Source organism: Agelaius tricolor, unplaced genomic scaffold (genome assembly GCF_023055355.1).
Source record: "Agelaius tricolor isolate 1412-34295 unplaced genomic scaffold, bAgeTri1.0.p SCAF_68, whole genome shotgun sequence".
NCBI lineage: Eukaryota > Metazoa > Chordata > Aves > Passeriformes > Icteridae > Agelaius > Agelaius tricolor.
This window is the reverse complement of record NW_027269328.1, coordinates 348752-365907: the sequence shown is the minus strand read 5'-3', so window position 1 is coordinate 365907 and position 17156 is coordinate 348752. Positions and strand designations below refer to the sequence as shown.

Below are 17156 nucleotides of genomic sequence, written 5' to 3'. Positions count from 1 at the left end.
TGGAGGCTCTGGGACCACTCCGTATGAGGAGAGCAGGGTTGAGAAATTGGATGACCAGTTTAGAGATTAATTGGGCTGTAAAAGCCCGGAGCGCCGTAGCACCTGCTCCTGCGTCGGACCGGGCGGGGATCTGCGGGGGACAGAATTTAGTGGGGTAGGAACTGATCTTAGAAGGGGCAAAGCCAGTACGGCCCAAGGAACTACAGTGATAAGATCTGCGCAGAAGTCTGATGAGTATAATCTGTTTTTTAACCACATAATCAGGGGAGAGCGCGAACGCAGTCCCCCACTACCACAAATTATGCAGTCGAGTTTCCCGCATTTGGGGAAATCGCAGGGGTCAGCACACCCGGAGTGCAAGGGATGAGCCTCGCCCTGGGAAAACCACCTGCCTGATCATGGTGTCTCCCCTGCCAGGTAAGTATGCCCGAACACCCCCACCGCCCGCCTGCCCCGCCCGCCGCACGCCCGCCCAGCACACGCCCGGCCCCGCCCCGGCCCCGGCACCGCCCGGCCCCGCGCTGCGGCCCGGCCCGCACGGCCCGGCACGGCCCGGCCCGCGCCGAGCCCGCGGACGCGCCAGGACGGCGCGGGCTCGGCGCGGGATCGGGCCCGGCATGCAGCGCGCGGCGGGGACAAATCTGCATGGACACGCCCACAAGTCCACACTGCACGGCACCGCCCCCTGCCCCGCTGTGATCTGTATGGCCACGCCCCCTCCCCAAACCCCGCCTCGTGACTCGCTCTCGTGTTGGCGCCCCCTGGCGGCGCGGCGGAGCGCCCCCCACCCGGCCCGGGCGCGTCCGGATCCTCCCGAAGGGAACCGGACCAGGAACGGACCCGGACCAGGAACGGATCCAGACCCCGAACGGAGCCGGATCCCGAACGGAACCAGATTCTAAAAGGATCCAGAACCCGAACAGATCCAGACCCCAAACGGAACCAGATCACGATCAGATCCCAAACGGAAGCAGCCCCCGAACATATCCCGATCCAGAACAGAACCAGTCCCCAAACGGCCCCAGGCCCGGCACGGGAAGCAGGCACGGCGCTGTCTCGCACGGTGCTGCTCGCACTCCGTGCCGGGTCTGGGATGGGAACTCCGGGAAGGACGGGGGCAGAGAGGATGGGGATTGCCCAGGGGGTGCCCGCAGCCACGGGAGGGAGCACAAGGGGAGGAGAAGAGCCACAAGAAATGCCCAAATCTGTGCCAGGGACAGAAATGCCCAAATCTGTGTCAGGGGAAGAAATGCCCAAATCTGTGTCGGGGCAGAAATAACCAAATCTGTGCCAGGGGCAGAAATAACCAAATCTGTGCCGGGGCAGAAGTGACCAAATCTGTGCCAGGGACAGAAATAACCAAATCTGTGCCAGGGGCAGAAATGCCCAAATCTGTGCCAGGGACAGAAATGACCAAATCTGTGCCAGGGGCAGAAATAACCAAATCTGTGCCAGGGACAGAAATAACCAAATCTGTGCCGGGGCAGCACAGGGGCAGAAGGCGAGGCCTGAGCAGGGGCAGCTCCTGAGCTGGGATTGACACCCCCAAAATATCACAGTGTGGGCTGCAGGCAGGACGGGCTGAGCACGGACACGAGGGAAAAGCACAAGAGGAAGAAGCTGGGCTGGGCTGAAGGGGACTGCAGGCATCTCCTGTCTCCCTGAATCCTTTGGGCCCATGTGAGCCGGGAATGGAGCCGTGGATTTTCCAGTGGACACTGGAATATCCTGTTCTGTCCTTACTGGCTGTGAGGGACTTGGAGTAAAAGGTTGGTGTTGTTCTGCAGTGGCAGGAAATCCCTCAGGGCAGGAAATCCTCAGAGTAGGAAATCCCCCAGGGCAGGAAATCCTCAGAGTAGGAAATCCCCCAGGGCAGGAAATCCCTCGGACATCCCATGGAATTCGGGTCTGGGAACACAGAATGAGCCCAGCGCTTTCTCCACGTGCCCGAGTGCCCTTTGCCACTGCTGGGGCAGGGTTTGCTGTGCAAGGTAAACGCACAATTAACTTTTCCAAAGTAAATGCACAATTAACTTTTCCAAATGGCTCTGGGCAGTTTGCATATTCCCTGGAAAAGGCACGGAAAGTGCAGCTCTGCCCATTTACCCAGGGAAAGTTTTAGGGTTTCTCTTTGAGCGAGGTCCTAGGAGCTCTCAGAATTGATTACACCTGAGATAGCTCAGCTACCCCGAATGGCATAAAATCAGCAGGATGGCTTCTGAGGTAGTGTTGGAAATGGGAAAAGGTTTCATAAAAAGCAAAATAACAAAGCTCTTACAGAGAAAAACTGAGCCGGGGCAAGATGTCCTTACTCCTACTAGAACACCCCACAAAATGATTATTTCCTTTGTTCTTTTCTTGTTCTCCTCAATTACCTAAGTGAGACTTTTTAGCCTGTGTCTAATTAGGTAACCTCAGGTTTGAGGTGAAGTCTTAAAGGTCCTCTGAGGTGCCTGTTTACCAAACTGGGGAGAGAAACTCGTGGGCTCCTTGCCTTTTTAAACAGACAGAGAATAATTTAATCCCTGCCTCAACAGAGAGCACATTCCTACATTTGGGTGCCCTCACAGCTCCGGTTTGGGCTTTGGGGACCCTGGGGCAATAGAGAAACGTGGGACCCCCAAAGGCTGAGCTGAAGCCGGGAGTCCGAGGGTGAGAAAAGACCAACCCCGATGGAATGGGAGCCCCAGCGAGGGGCTCTGGGCCCTGTCTCGGGCTCTCTGTGCTCACTCGGACCCCGAGATGTGCTCAAAGTCTCTGTTCCCAGCCCGGCGCTTGAAGAAGGAGCCAGAGCTCTTCATTTCTCGGTCTCAAGGGTGTTTATTGTTCCTTATCTATAAAATTCCTTCTCCTGCCCTGCCAGGTCCATCCAGCAGGACAGTTCAGGCACTCTGCCTGCCCCAGGCTGGTGTTATGTATTGTACTAAAAACTACAATGTGTACAATGTTTACAACAACTTCCCAATACCCATCACCTGTGTCAGACACTGAGCTTCTACTCTAAACCAATCCCAAAGTGCCACCATCACAGCAGAAGATGGAGGCCAAGAAGAAGAAGAAGCAGAAAGGCTGGACACCCCCAGATTCCTCCATCTTGCCCCCTGAACCCCCATTCTAAAACCCCAAAATCTATTTTTCACCCTGTGATAAATTCACTCTCATTCTACTTAAACTGTGGTGGCTTGCAATCCTTCATACAAGGTTGGGAATTGTTTTTGCCAAGGGCTCAATCAAAGGCCCAGGGGGCTTGGGCTCTGTGCCAGGGTCCCTGAGCCCCCTGGGCAGGGGCTGGAGCCCTCCAGGGCAGCCAGAGGAATCTCCTGGGCTCCCGCAGCCTGGCACTGTGAAAAGGCTCTTTTGTGCAGTTTGGGGTATTGCCAGCTCCAATTTACCCTCCAATCTCCCAGCAGCAGCAGCCTGAGCTGTCGGGATGGACGGGGCAGAGCACGGGATGGTCACAGCTTGGCCCTGAGAGGAACGGTGGGTTTGTCTTTACAAACAAACCCTGGGTCTGCTGGGAGCTAAAACCAGCACTGGGGGACAAAAGAAACACTGGCAAGGATTGTACTGATTGGTGAATGGAAAAAGAGATTTGCCTTTACAGATAAACTCTGGGTTTGCTGATGAGAAAAACACTAATCAATTGGTTTTAAAATTTTAAAAGTTTAATAGTAATAAAATGGTTATAAAAATAGCAATACAATTAGAGTAATAATAATTTAGACAATTTGAATTAGGACAATATGACACAATAAAAACAAAGAGTTACAGACAGTCCAGGTACCTTTTCTGGGCAAAATAAGCCCGAAAAAGGCCCCACCTTAACAGAGGATTAACCCTTAAAAGCAACAGCCTGTTGCATATTCATACACCTCATCCATGATGCATAAATTCCATTCAAACACAGGATTCTGGCTGGGCAGTGTCAGCTTCTTCCTCTGAATCCTGACTTTATTTTCAGGGTTGAGGAGGCAGGAAGAAGTTCATTTCTTCTGATAAGGAAGCAATAAATTCTTTTTCTCTGAAACATTTTGGTGTCCTGTGGCTGCTATCTCGCTGTGAGTCCTTTCTTTAAAAAAAGTATCTGACATCGCATAGTTTCTATTTTAACATGATGTTTTAACCTAAAACTGTATTTAACACACTACTTAAGAAAATTAATACAGCATAACTTCCTAACATAACACATATAATATTCATTTGAATATTTGCGAAAAGCCAACCATAAAATAGGCATTTTTCGCATCCCGAACGCCGCACGCCCGGCGAGGGCAAAGAGAGCCCCGGGAGGAGCCGCGGTGCGGAGCGGAGGCGCCGGGAGGGGCGCGGCAGCAGCGGGCGGTGCCCGGGGAGCGGCAGCTCCGGCAGCGGAGACGGCGGCACCGAGCCCCGGGCCCCGGCGGGAGCAGAGCCCGGCCCGAGCCCGGCCCAGGGCAGCGGCTCCGCGGCTCTCGGGGCTCCCGGCGGGGCCCGGGCGGGGCGGGAGCGGCGGGGCCGGCCCGGAGGGGGCGGGGCGAGCGGGAGACGGGGGCGTGTCCATGCAGATTTGTCCCCGCCGCGCGGTGCATGCCGGGCCCGATCCCGCACCGAGCCCGCGCTGTCCTGGCGCGTCCGCGGGCTCGGCGCGGGCCGGGCCGTGCCGGGCCGTGCGGGCCGGGCCGCAGCGCGGGGCCGGGCGGTGTCGGGGCCGGGGCGGGGCCGGGCGTGTGCTGGGCGGGCGTGCGGCGGGCGGGGCAGGCGGGCGGTGGGGGTGTTCGGGCATACTTACCTGGCAGGGGAGACACCATGATCAGGCAGGTGGTTTTCCCAGGGCGAGGCTCATCCCTTGCACTCCGGGTGTGCTGACCCCTGCGATTTCCCCAAATGCGGGAAACTCGACTGCATAATTTGTGGTAGTGGGGGACTGCGTTCGCGCTCTCCCCTGGTGTGCTCGGTTAACAATAGATGTAAAATACTGGACCGTTTTCTTGGAACTACTCTGATACTGCTCATCGTCCTTGCTGACTGAGCTCACCCTGCTCCCGGTCGTTTGCGTTCCCCGCGGCTGCAGCGGTGACCGTGGGCGCGCAGCTCCCGGTGCGGACGCTCCTCCCGCTCCTCCCGCTCCCCCCCGTTCTGACCCGAGCCCCGAGGGCGCAGCCAGTGCGGGGACGGTGCTGTGAAACACAGGTTCGCTCTCCCATGAACATTTCTGGAGTGTAATAAAGGCCAATAGGAGCTGTATACCATAAAGCAAAGGTTATTACAGCCGGGTGCATTGTGGCACTCAGCCAAGACCACACTTTTGCTATTACCTTCGGGGATACCCCTTCAATATCTTCCAACTACATCAGCCCTTTGCATATTCATAGACCCTATGCATATCCAAAAACTAGTTTACATTTTCCAGGAACTGTTTTACATGGCCCCTCCTTTGATCTGCCTTTTTAGAGCATGGGTGTTTCTCGGCTGTGGTTTTGGCTCCTTCTCCTTATCCCTTTCAGTTTGGGCTTTGGTCCATGATGTCCTCAGACGGTGAGGTCACCATGGGCCATGATGCTGATGGTTGGCAGATCTGTACAGGTGTGCTCATCCTGTGTTCATTGGATGTCATCCCATCCCAGCAGGCATTTTAACACAACCACATTGATATCAGCTATTTCACTACTATGTCTAAGTTTAATTATTAACAGAAGTAAAACCTGCCTTTATAACAAAGTAACTTTAACACTACCCATAAAAACTCATTTTAATATTTGTGAAAAGCCAACATTATAATCTGTATCTATAGCAGTGGGAATGTGCACAGCCCCCCTCCCGTGGGTTCCACCCCACACCCGCCCTTCCCCCGGGAAGGGAGCAGACGGACACACAGCGAGGACCCGCAGCTTTATTGGTGCCCAGAGCCCCCAGCCCCGGCACGGCGCCCTGCCCTGCTCAGGGGCTCTTGGCCTTCCTCCGCTGGGTGCCCCACAGCAGCAGGGACAGGGACACGGTGGCAGTGCCCAGGATTCCTCCGAAGAGAAGCATCGGGAACGTGCCCTGCCAGAACAGGAGTGAGCACCAGGGCAGCCCCTGCAGCTGCAGGCAGGGCCCAGCCTGAGCCCCACAGCACCCACCTCTCGCAGGCACCTGTAGCCATGGAAGGGACCCTCGCAGAGGCACTGGACGAGGCCGGGGCCATCGGGGGCACACACAGAGTTTTCAGGGCATGGCCAGGCTGGCAGAGCAGAGCAGGGGCTCAGGGCCAAGGCCAGACCCCAGTGCCAGCCCCACACACCCAGTGCCCGTCCCGCACCGTACCGAGCTGCTGGGAGCTGTTGCAGAGGCTCCTCTGTCCCTGGCACAGCCGGCTGCTCCTGTCCACTGTCACATCCTGCCAGGCATCACCCCCGCCTGGACACTCCAGCGCCAGCGGCACTGCGCTGTGGGCAGTGGGCACAGCTCAGTATGGGCACCGTACTGTGGGCACAGCTCAGCATGGGCACAGCTCAGCATGGGCACTGCGCTGTGGGCAGTGGGCACAGCTCAGCATGGGCACAGTTCAGCATGGGCACAGCTCAGCATGGGCACAGCTCAGTATGGGCACTGTGCTGTGGGCACAGCTCAGAACAGGCACTGCGCTGTGGGCACAGCTCAGCATGGGCACAGCTCAGTATGGGCACAGCTCAGCGTGGGCACTGCGCTGTGGGCACAGCTCAGAACAGGCACTGTGCTGTGGGCACAGCTCAGCATGGGCACAGCTCAGCACGGGCACTGTGCTGTGGGCACAGCTCAGAACAGGCACTGCGCTGTGGGCACAGCTCAGCATGGGCACAGCTCAGTATGGGCACAGCTCAGCATGGGCACTGCGCTGTGGGCACAGCTCAGAACAGGCACAGCTCAGCATGGGCACAGCTCAGCATGGGCACAGCTCAGAACAGGCACTGCGCTGTGGGCACAGCTCAGCATGGGCACAGTTCAGCATGGGCACTGTGCTGTGGGCACAGCTCAGCACGGGCACAGCTCAGCATGGGCACTGCGCTGTGGGCACAGCTCAGCATGGGCACAGCTCAGCATGGGCACCGTACTGTGGGCACAGCTCAGCACGGGCACAGCTCAGCATGGGCACTGCGCTGTGGGCACAGCTCAGCATGGGCACAGCTCAGCATGGGCACCGTACTGTGGGCACAGCTCAGCATGGGCACAGCTCAGCATGGGCACTGTGCTGTGGGCACAGCTCAGCATGGGCACAGCTCAGAACAGGCACTGCACTGCAGGCACAGCTCAGCATGGGCACAGCTCAGCACGGGCACAACTCAGCATGGGCACAGCTCAGAACAGGCACTGCACTGCGGGCACAGCTCAGCACGGGCACCACGGTGACCCCCAGCCCCGCTCCCCCAGCACTCACAGGCTCTGCAGGTCGGTGAAGCCCCGGAAGGAAGCACTGGGGACAGCTGGCAGCGGGTTCTCAGTCAGGTCCCTGCGAGCACACGGAGCTTCAGTGCCATCCTGCACCCCGGCCTGGCAGGCACCGGGGGTACCCCTGGCATCTCGCTGAACTCAGGCGGTACCCATGCCCCCAGCACCCCCTGCCCGCCCGAGGCCCTGGGGGTGCGGCCCTGCAGGGCTCAAAGGTCTCTGCAGAGCTGCTGAGGGAGCGCTTGGTCATTAACAAAATCACTGATAAGCTGAGGTGTCACGGTGCTTGCTCATTAACAAAATCACTGATAAGCTGAGGTGTCACGGTGCTTGCTCATTAACAAAAACACTGACAAGCTGAGGTGTCACGGTGACCTGAGGGCCAGCACGGCTCACTGGGCTCGTCTGACCCTGAGCCCTGAGCCCTGGACGTGGCAGCTCCCTGACTCCCGTCTCCCCAACCCGGGGATGAGGACACCGTGGGACTGTGGCAAAAGCCAAGACGTGACCATGTGGCTCATGTCTCCTGTGCCAGCCCAGGCCCCCACTGGCTGTCCTGTGACAATGGGCACCATGACAGCTCCAGAAGGATTTGTCCCCTGCTCCCGCTAAGGCTGCCTGGGCAGAGAGGTCCCAGGGCTCCCAATTCAAAAACGGGGGTGGTTTCTGTTTGGTCACACCCTATGGACTGCCACCGGCAGCCACGAGGGCAGGGAGCAGCCAGTGCCCCCGGGACCAGCAGGGCACGGCTGTGCTGGGCTGGGCCCACGGGAATGTCCCACCAAACCTGCCCCAAGCCCCTGTGCCAGCCCAGCCCAGCTCCTTGCAGGGGCAGGAGGGACTCACAGGACGATGGCAGCGGTGGCCTCGGCCAGTCCCGGGGGAACGCTCTGCAGGGAGCAGTTGCTCAGGTCCAGCCTGGGAAGGGGCAGTGCTTGGGGACACAGCAGCAATGCCTGTCCCCCACACTTTCCCCTGCGGCCCTTGTGACCCCCAGCACCCACCTCAGCCCCGGACTGTACCCGATCCCCCCGCACCACCACGCAGGATGCTCCACCCGGCATTCCCCAGCCCCGCCACTCCCCGGCACCGCTGCGAGCCCCGAACCCATCCCGGCACCCTCCATCCCCCGAGCACCCCCTTCACGCGGCCCCCGACCCCCCAGCACCCGGATTCGCCCCAAGCCTGTGCATCCCCGTCCTCCCCCGGGCCCCCCGTACCCCAGAAGCCGCCCCGGGGACGGGCCCCGCTCCCGGCAGCAGCGCCCGTCGCTCTCGGTGTCCCGCCGGGACTCACAGAAGCGGGCCACGATGGAGCCGTTCCGCGGCGGCCCCGGGCAGAGCCCGCACACCTGGGGAGGCGAGGGGGCACGGGCAGCATCCCCCGGGTCCAGGGGCCACGGGCAGCTCCGGCACAGGGGCACCCCCCGACTCCCGAGCATCCCCGACCCCCGGTACCGGCGCTCCCCGGACAAGGGGAACCTCCCCGGCCTTAGGGCAACCCACGGCTTCCCCGACGCCCGGGCACCTCCAAGCCGGGCACCGCCGGCCTCAGGACAGCCCCGACCGGGCACCCACCGACCCTCGGTTCCCCCGGGACCTCCCGAACCGGGCACTCCCTGACCTCTGGGCACCCCTGACCCGTGACATCCTGTGCCCACCGGCGCCCCCCGTTTCCGACCCTCCCCTGGTTTCCGTGGCCCCGTTCCCCGTGCTCACCGCGGCCCCGCGGGCGGCCCGGGGCAGCAGCAGCGGCAGCAGCAGCAGCGCGAACCCGCGCACGGCCCCGCGCATCCCCGCGCTCCGGGGACCCCGAGCGGGCGGCGGCGGCGGCTCCGTGCCCGTTCCCCCCCGCCCGCACGGCCCGGGCGCCCTCTGGACCCGAGCCAGGCCCCGGAGGGCCCCGGCAGCGCGGGCACCGGGGCGCGGTGACCCCCCGGGGGCGGAGCCGGGCCGGGATGGGGATGGGGACCGGGACCGGAGCCCCGCGCGGCCCCCGGTGATGCCGTCAGCGGCGGGCGGGCGGAAGCGGCGGCGGGAGCGGCCCCGCCCGCCCCGGCGTCATCCCGGCGCGCCCCGGCTGCGGCGGCACGTGGGGAGAGTGCTGCCGCCGCCGGTGAGTGTCGCACCGGGGCCGCCGGGACAAGGTCACCGCCGCCTCCCGCCACCGGGACCGGGCGCCCTGCGGGCGGCGGGGACTGGGGCTCGCGGGGTGAGGGCGCTGGCGACACCGGGGACAGGGAGTGGAACCCCGGGATGGGGACACCGGGGACGGGGAGCAGAGCCCCGGGATGGGGACACCGGGGACGGGGAGCAGAGCCCCGGGTTGGGAGCACTGGAGGCAAGGAGCAGAGCCCCCGGCTGCGGCCACCGGGGCCACCGGGAAAGGGGAGCAGAGCCCCGGGATGGGGGCACCGAGGACGGGAAGCAGAGCCTTGGCTGGGGACAGCGGGGACAGGGAGCGGAGCTCCGTGTTAGGGACACCAGGGACACCGCGGACACCGCGGACACCGGGGACACCGGGGACACCGGGGAAGGCGAGTAGAGCCCCAGAGAGCCCCGGGATGAGGGCACCGGGGACAGCTCCGGGTCCCCGAGGGCACGGGGTGACGGGAAGGCTGTGATGGAGCGTGAGGAGCGGGGCACCGGGGCAGGCGGGCTGGGCACGGCGGGGACGGGGCAGCGGGCTCACCACGGGGACACCCTGGGGACACCCTGGGGACACCCTGGGGCCGGGAGAGCGGGGCCTGGGGCTGGCGCTGCTGCGTTCTGTGGGGCACGCTCTGGGACCGGCTGGGCGAGGGGGCAGCAGGCACTCAGAGCAGGGACCGGGCCGGCGGGGCTGGGGGCACCAGGGGAGGGCGTGTGGGGACACCGGGGCCGCAGGCAGCACCGGCACCCAGGGGTCTGTGGGGCACGGGAGCCTCGGGCCAGGGCTGTGCAGGGCACTGGGGCTGTGCTGTGCTTGCCGGGGACGCCCTGTGACCTCCCTCCCATGTTTAGTCTGCACGGGGGAATGCGGGGAGTGACCTTGGACCCTGGCCATGAGCTGCCACACGTGGGGCCCGTCCTGGTCAGGGACAGGCCAGGGCTGGTGGCGGCACAGACGCTGCCCTCTCACCCCATTCCCCACCCTGGTGCTCAGAGCCCCGTGCCAGCTCCGCTGCCCCCGGCCCTGTGGGGTGGGCAGGCCCGGGCAGGCTGTGCCAGGGCTGCCAGGAGGGGCTCAGCCTAATCCCAGCGAGCATTCCCAGGCAAGCATTCCTCCAGGGATCACCGTGGCACCACGGTGGGCACCGTGCCACTCCCTGGCTGCTGCCCCCGCTCCAGACTTGTCCTCCCTGTGCTCCTAAGGCTGCCCTGCTGGGACAGGGGGTCCCCACAGCCTGCACCCCCTCCCAGGCCAGAACGGGGGGGTATCCACAGCCCTGTGGCACCTGCTGCTCCCAGGTGCCTGCTGCCACAGCCCTCTGGGTGTCCTCTGGGTGTCCTCTGGGTGTGGGGGCAGGCAGGGACAGCAGTGTGCCCAGCTGTCCCCTCCTGTTCCTCGGGAACCAGGCCGGGGGCAGAGCACGGGGCTCTGGGGGATGGATGCCTGTCAGCAGGGTCAGGGTGGATTCTCAGGTGTGTGCCCCCCTGGCTGCTGCCCCGAGGCCGCCAGCTGCCCCCTGTCCGTGCCTCTGCGCCGGGGCAGCTGTGGCAGGGCGCTGCTGGAGTGGTTGAGCCGGGTTGCCTTTGCTGCTGGTGGGACCGGTGCTGCCGGGTTTGGTGCAGGGCTGGGGTGGTTGGGCCGGGCTGGGTTTGGCTCGGTGGGAGCGGCACTGCGGGCTCCAGGCTGCTCAGCTCCGGGGGTGGTCGTGTTGGCTTTGGCTCGGCTGGCACCGGGGCTGTCCCGCACCGGAGGCGGCTGTGTTGAGCTTGGCCCGTTCGGCCGGGACTGGCGGTGCCGGTGCTGCGGGGGGCCCGGGTGGGACTGTTTTTGCAGCCATTGTCTCCGTGCTCTTTGAAGACTCTCCAGTTTCCTTCAGCGGGGCAGGTGGGGTGGCCCGGGGGGGACAAGCCCGGCCCAGAGGGAGGAGGAGGAGGAGGAGGAGGAGGAGGGACGGGCGTTTTGCCCCGCTCTGGCTCCCCGGGGCTCAGCAGAGCGAGCGAAGGTCCCCGCAGCACTGACACGTCGCTCCCGCCGCTGGCAGGGCCGGGCCGGTGCCGCTCGGGACGCGCTGCGGGCTCCGGTGCGCCCATGAGGCCGGCGGGACAGCGGCGGGGCGGCGGCGGCGGCGGCGCAGCGAGGACACACTCGGCATGGAGTTCACGGCCATCGACTACAGCATCTTCGCGCTGCTCCTCGTGCTCTCCTCCGCCATCGGGCTCTTCTATGCGCTGAGCGGCGACCGGCAGCGCACGGTGCAGGAGTTCCTGCTGGCCAACCGTGACATGGGCTGCCTGCCCGTGGCCCTGTCCCTGCTCGCCTCCTTCCAGTCGGCCGTGGCCATCCTGGGCGTGCCCGCAGAGATCTTTCGCTTCGGCACCGAGTACTGGTTCCTGGGCTGCTCCTACTTCCTGGGGCTGCTCATCCCCGCGCACATCTTCATCCCCGTCTTCTACCGCCTGCGCATCACCAGCACCTACGAGGTGGGCAGGGACACGGGGGGGACACAGGGAGGGCACAGGGGACATGGGGAGGGCACAGGGGGGACACAGGGAGGGCAGGGGGCTGCTTATCCCCATGCACATCTTCATCCCCGCGCACATCTAGCAGAGGGGACACAGGAGGGCACAGAGGCCGGGGGGGACATGGGGAGGCAGAGGGGACACAGGAGGGCACAGGGGACACGGGAGAGCACAGGGGACACGGGGAGGGCACAGGGGACATGGGGAGGGAACAGGGGGCAGTGGGGAAGCAGAGGGGATGCAGGAGGGCAGAGGGGACACAGGGAAGGCAGAGGGGACAAAGGGAGAGCAGAGGGACACAGGGAGGGCAGGGGGGACACAGGAGGGCAGAGGGGACATGGGGAGGGCAGGAGGGACATGGAGAAGGCAGGAGGGACATGGGAGGGCACAGGGGACATGGGGAGACAGAGGACACAGGGGAAGGCACAGGGGACATGGGGAGGGCACAGGGGACATGGGGAGGGCACAGGGGCCAGGAGGGACATGGGAGGGCAAGGGGGACAGGGGAGGACAGGGGGGACACAGGGGAAGGCACAGGGGCCATGGGGAAGGGAGGGGAACACGGGAGGGCACAGGGGAATGGGGAAGGCAGGGGGGACATGGGGAGGGCACAGGGGCCAGGGGAGGGCAGGGGGGACATGGGGAGGGCACAGGGGCCAGGAGGGACACGGGAGGGCAGGGGGGACACAGGGAGGAGGGCAGGGGACACAGGGAGGGCAGGGGCTGCGGGGAGCACAGAGCAGCTGCAGTCGGGTGCCCTGACCTCTCTCCTGGCAGTACCTGGAGCTGCGCTTCAACAAGACCGTGCGGGTGTTTGGCACCATCACCTTCATCTTCCAGATGGTGAGCGGGGCCGGGGCCGTGGGGCTGCCGCGTTTGGGGGCTGGGCGTGGCTCAGCACTGCTCTCCCTCCCCGCAGGTCATCTACATGGGGGTGGTGCTCTACGCTCCTGCCCTGGCGCTCAACGCAGGTACGATGGGGGCAGGAGTGGGGCCGTGCCGGGGGCCGCTGCCCCTCACCCCAGTAATGTCCTCTGCCCCCTCCAGTGACGGGCTTCGACCTCTGGAGCGCGGTGCTGACCATGGGGCTGGTCTGCACCCTCTACACTACCCTGGTGAGTCCCCGGTGCCCTGTGCCCTGCCGTGCCAGGTGGGCGCTGCCACCCCGTGCTGACGGCTCCTATGTCCCCACCAGGGTGGCCTGAAGGCCGTCATCTGGACAGATGTGTTCCAGACGCTGGTGATGCTGGCGGGGCAGGTGGCCGTCATCGTGGTGGGCGCCTGGCGGGTGGGGGGCATGGCCCGAGTGTGGCGCGTGGCCGAGGAGCAGGGCAAGATCGCCGGCATCGAGTGAGCCATGCCCTGGGACCCCTGTGCTGCTGGGGGACACCTGGGGCAGCTGGGCCGGGGGAGAGGGACCCCCTGTGCTGGTCTGGGACACCTGGGACAGCTGGGCTGGAGAAGAGGGACCCCCTCTGCTGGTCTGGGGACACCTGGGGCAGCTGGGCCAGGGGAGAGGGACCCCCCTGTGCTGCTCTGGGGACACTTGGGGCAGCTGGGAGGGGGGAGAGAGACCCCCTGGGCTGCTCTGGGGACACCTGGGGCAGCTGGGCTGGGGGAGAGGGACCCCTGTGCTGGTCTGGGACACCTGGGGCAGCTGGGCGGGGGGAGAGGGACCCTGGCTCCTGGGACCCCCTGTGCTGGTCTGGGACACCTGGGGCAGCCTGGGCTGGGGGAGAGGGACCCTGGCTCCTGGGACCCCCTGTGCTGGTCTGGGACACCTGGGGCAGCTGGGCTGGGGGAATAGGACCCTGCAGTGGTGGTGTGGCCCACCCCTGTCACTGTCACCCCCTTTCCCGTGGGGTATGGGGTGGCAGTGAGGACCCTCAGCATGACCCCCCCGGTGCTCCCCACAGCCTGGACCCCAGTCCCCTGGAGCGCCACACCTTCTGGTCGCTGTCTGTGGGCGGGATCTTCATGATGCTGTCGCTGTACGGGGTGAACCAGGCGCAGGTGCAGCGCTACCTGTGCGCCCGCAGCGAGCGCGAGGCCAAGCTGTGAGTGGGGCTGGGCTGGGCTCCCACAGCCGGGGTGGGGCCCTGCCAGTGCCCTGTCTGACAGCCCCGCGGCCCCGCAGCTCCTGCTACGCCGTGTTCCCCTGCCAGCAGATCGTGCTGTGCCTCAGCTGCCTCACCGGCCTCGTCATGTTCGTATACGACCGGGAGCACCCGCTGGCGCCCGGCCAGCGCCCTGCCTCCTATGACCAGGTGGGTTGAGAGCCCCTCGTGTGTCCCCCCGCTCTGCCCCGAGCCCTGCACTGACCTCCTGCCGCAGCTGGTGCTGTTCTTCGTGATGGACGTGCTGCGGGACCTGCCGGGGCTGCCCGGGCTCTTTGTCGCCTGCCTCTTCAGCGGCGCCCTCAGGTGAGTGCCGGCCCCGGGCCGGGGGCTCAGCTGTGCTCAGCTGTGCTCAGGGGTCCCGGCTGAGCCCCCTCCTGCCCCCTCTCCTCCCCAGCACCATCTCCTCTGCCTTCAACTCGCTGGCCACCGTGACCATGGAGGACCTGGTGCGGCCGCACCTCCCCGGGCTCTCAGAGTCGCGGGCCACGCTGCTCTCCAAGCTGCTGGGTGAGCGATGGGGGGTGCCCGGGGGGCAGCCGCGGGGCTGGCGTGCTGGGGGGGGTCCCCAGCACTGCCCTGACACCCCCCTCTCCTCCCCAGCTCTCGGCTACGGGCTGCTCTGCCTGGGGATGGCGTACGTGTCCTCCATGCTGGGACCCGTGCTGCAGGTAGGCGCGGGCTGTGGCACCCCAGAAGGGGTGAGGGACCCCGGCCCTGGCACCCCAGAGGGGGTGAGGGGCCCCCAGGGCTGCCCAGGGCACGGGGCCGGTGCTGAAGGCCGTGTCCCCGCAGGCAGCCATCAGCATCTTCGGCATGGTGGGGGGCCCGCTCCTGGGGCTCTTCTGCCTCGGCATGTTCTTCCCCTGCGCCAACCCCACTGTGAGTGTCCCTGCCTGGTGGCGTCCCCAGCCCCGTGTGTCTGCGTGGGGAGCTCTGTGGGGCCAGTGCCTTGTTTGTCCCTGTCACAGGGAGCCGTGGTGGGGCTGCTGGCCGGCCTGGCCATGGCCTTCTGGGTGGGCATTGGCAGCTTCCTGCAGAGCACACCGGGGGCCGAGGGGGTGCCCCCGGCCAACAGCACAGCACTCCCCACCGTGGGCAACCTCAGCACTGTCCTGGCCACCACGCTGCTGCCCCCCACCTCAGCACCGCCCCCGAGGTGAGTGCTGGGAGTGCTGGCAGTGCCGGGTGGGTGTGCAGGGTGGGTGTGCAGGGTCTCAGGTGGGTGTGTAGGACGTGTGCAGGGTCTCAGGTGGGTATGCAGGATGTGTGCAGGGTCTCAGGTGGGTGTGCAGGGTCTCAGGTGGGTGTGTAGGACGTGTGCAGGGTCTCAGGTGGGTGTGTAGGATGTGCAGGGTCTCAGGTGGGTGTGCAGGGTCTCAGGTGGGTGTGTAGGACGTGTGCAGGGTCTCAGGTGGCTGCTCCACCCCTCCTGCTCACACCCTGTCCCCCAGCCCCACGGGGCTGCAGCGTTTCTACAGCCTGTCCTACATGTGGTACAGTGCCCACAACTCCACCACCGTCATCCTGGTGGGGCTGCTGGTCAGCCTGCTCACGGGTGAGTGCGGGCTGCGGGGGGGCTGCCGTGCTGCCCCCACCCCGCTCACGGCCCTGCGCCCCCAGGCCCCACGCCGGCCGCAGCCCTGGACCCCCGCACCATCTCCCCCGTGCTGCCCTGGCTGCTCTGCTGCCTGCCCCCCAAAATCCGCCACTGGCTCTGCTGCGGGGGAGCCGACCCTGCCCAGGTGAGGGACAGGACCCCCCCACAACACCCCGGGGGAAGGGGGGACATGGGGGCACCCCCCTGCCCCTGCTGCCTCCCCTGTGCCCCCCCTGTGTCCCCCCTGCCCCTCCTGTGTCCCCCCTGCCCCTCCTGCCCCTGCTGCCCCCCCAGTGCCCCCCCTCCCCCTGCCCCCTCCCCTGTGCCCCCCTGCCCCTGCTGCCCCCCTGTGCCCCCCTGCCCCTCCTGTGCCCCCTGTCCCTGCCCCCTCCCCTGTGCCCCCTCCCCTGTGTCCCTCCTGCCCCCCTTGCCCCTGCTGCCCCCCCGCCCCTGCCCCCTCCCCTGTGCCCCCCCTGCCCCTTCTGCCTCCCCTGTGTCCCCCCTGTGTCCCCACAGGCCCCCGGCCATGGGGACATCTCAGAGAAGAGCCACGGGGTGCCCAATGGGGTGTCCCCCCCCGGCCCCGAGCTGCAAGGGGACGAGGGACAGGGCTACGTGCGCAGCGCCGCCGGGCCCCTCTACGCCGTGCAGGAAACCTCCTTCTGACGGCCCAGCACGGGGGTCCCGGGCACCCCCTGCTCGGGAACCCTCCGGGGCATCCTCACAGAGCCGAGGAACGGCCCGAGGCTGCTGGGCTGCCCCGCCCGGGGCTCTGGGACCACGGCCGGGGGGGTCGGAGCGGTGCCCCCCGCCCTGTCCAGGCCGGGACGTTGTGCGGTACCCCCGGCCCAGCCACGTGCCTTACACACCGCTCCGGGGCCGGGGCTGTGTCCCCACGACCCCTGTCACCTGTCTTTGTGTTCGGTGTTCCCCAATAAATGCTTCTGGGGCAAAGACGCTGCAGGGTCCCAAGGAACAGCCCGCTCCCTGCTGCTCCCCAGGACCCCCACGGGACCCCCGTCACCCCAGGCAGTGAGGGGGTGTCTCCACTGTCCTCCAGGAGCCCACAGGGTACCCGGGACTGCCGTGTCCCCAAACACGGCGCTGTTCCCACCGTGCCCCACAGGTGCCCCATTTTTGCAGTCACTGGGGTCCCCATGGAGCCACAGCACCGCTGTCTGCCCAGGTTTTGGGGGGTCCCACTGCCCCCCAGGAGCTGCCATTTCCCCCGGCACCGGGCTGTCCCCACTGTCCCACATGGGGCCATGTCCCCCTGGGATCTCCAGGTCCTTGTCCCCCCAGCACCAGGCTGTCCCCCCGGGATCTCCCGGTCTGTCCCCCCCAGCACCGGGCTGTCCCCGTGTCCCCACCGTCCCCCCGGGATCT

At 65.4% G+C, this 17156-nt stretch overlaps 2 protein-coding genes and 2 non-coding genes across 4 annotated transcripts; 2 read left to right on the top strand and 2 right to left on the bottom strand.

Annotated features, from left to right (window-relative positions):
• Window positions 1-261: 261 nt before the first annotated feature.
• Window positions 262-425, bottom strand: LOC139584921 (U1 spliceosomal RNA). The gene has a single exon (XR_011676876.1). It is a non-coding gene; the product is annotated as a U1 spliceosomal RNA (small nuclear RNA).
• Window positions 426-4760: 4335 nt separating this feature from the next.
• LOC139584920 (U1 spliceosomal RNA) lies at window positions 4761-4924 on the top strand. The gene has a single exon (XR_011676875.1). It is a non-coding gene; the product is annotated as a U1 spliceosomal RNA (small nuclear RNA).
• Window positions 4925-5855: 931 nt separating this feature from the next.
• Window positions 5856-9234, bottom strand: ATRAID (all-trans retinoic acid induced differentiation factor). Its single transcript, XM_071417151.1, has 7 exons — window positions 9102-9234; window positions 8604-8734; window positions 8230-8301; window positions 7373-7444; window positions 6283-6404; window positions 6099-6199; window positions 5856-6021 (listed from the first exon to the last, which is right to left on the bottom strand). The coding sequence occupies exons 1-7, from the start codon at window positions 9174-9176 to the stop codon at window positions 5917-5919; spliced, it is 678 nt and encodes a 225-aa protein (XP_071273252.1). The 5' UTR covers window positions 9177-9234; the 3' UTR covers window positions 5856-5916.
• A 2450-nt stretch (window positions 9235-11684) lies between these two features.
• Window positions 11685-16746, top strand: SLC5A6 (solute carrier family 5 member 6). The gene is made up of 15 exons (XM_071417147.1): window positions 11685-12014; window positions 12831-12896; window positions 12973-13024; window positions 13101-13168; window positions 13249-13403; window positions 13970-14110; window positions 14191-14320; window positions 14388-14476; window positions 14568-14680; window positions 14774-14841; window positions 14966-15052; window positions 15142-15329; window positions 15625-15728; window positions 15794-15915; window positions 16287-16746. Exons 1-15 carry the CDS (start codon window positions 11685-11687, stop codon window positions 16434-16436), a joined length of 1863 nt encoding a protein of 620 aa, XP_071273248.1. The 3' UTR covers window positions 16437-16746.
• Window positions 16747-17156: the final 410 nt, after the last annotated feature.

Coding starts and splice junctions, on each gene's coding strand:
- ATRAID (XM_071417151.1), bottom strand. CDS start 9,176: ATGCGCGGGGCCGTGCGCGGGTTCGCGCTGCTGCTGCTGCCGCTGCTG. Junction 8,735..9,101: donor GGGCCGCCCGCGGGGCCGCG/GTGAGCACGGGG, acceptor TCGCCTCCCCAG/GTGTGCGGGCTCTGCCCGGG. Junction 6,200..6,282: donor CAACAGCTCCCAGCAGCTCG/GTACGGTGCGGG, acceptor CTGCTCTGCCAG/CCTGGCCATGCCCTGAAAAC.
- SLC5A6 (XM_071417147.1), top strand. CDS start 11,685: ATGGAGTTCACGGCCATCGACTACAGCATCTTCGCGCTGCTCCTCGTG. Junction 13,169..13,248: donor GCACCCTCTACACTACCCTG/GTGAGTCCCCGG, acceptor TGTCCCCACCAG/GGTGGCCTGAAGGCCGTCAT. Junction 15,330..15,624: donor ACCTCAGCACCGCCCCCGAG/GTGAGTGCTGGG, acceptor CCTGTCCCCCAG/CCCCACGGGGCTGCAGCGTT.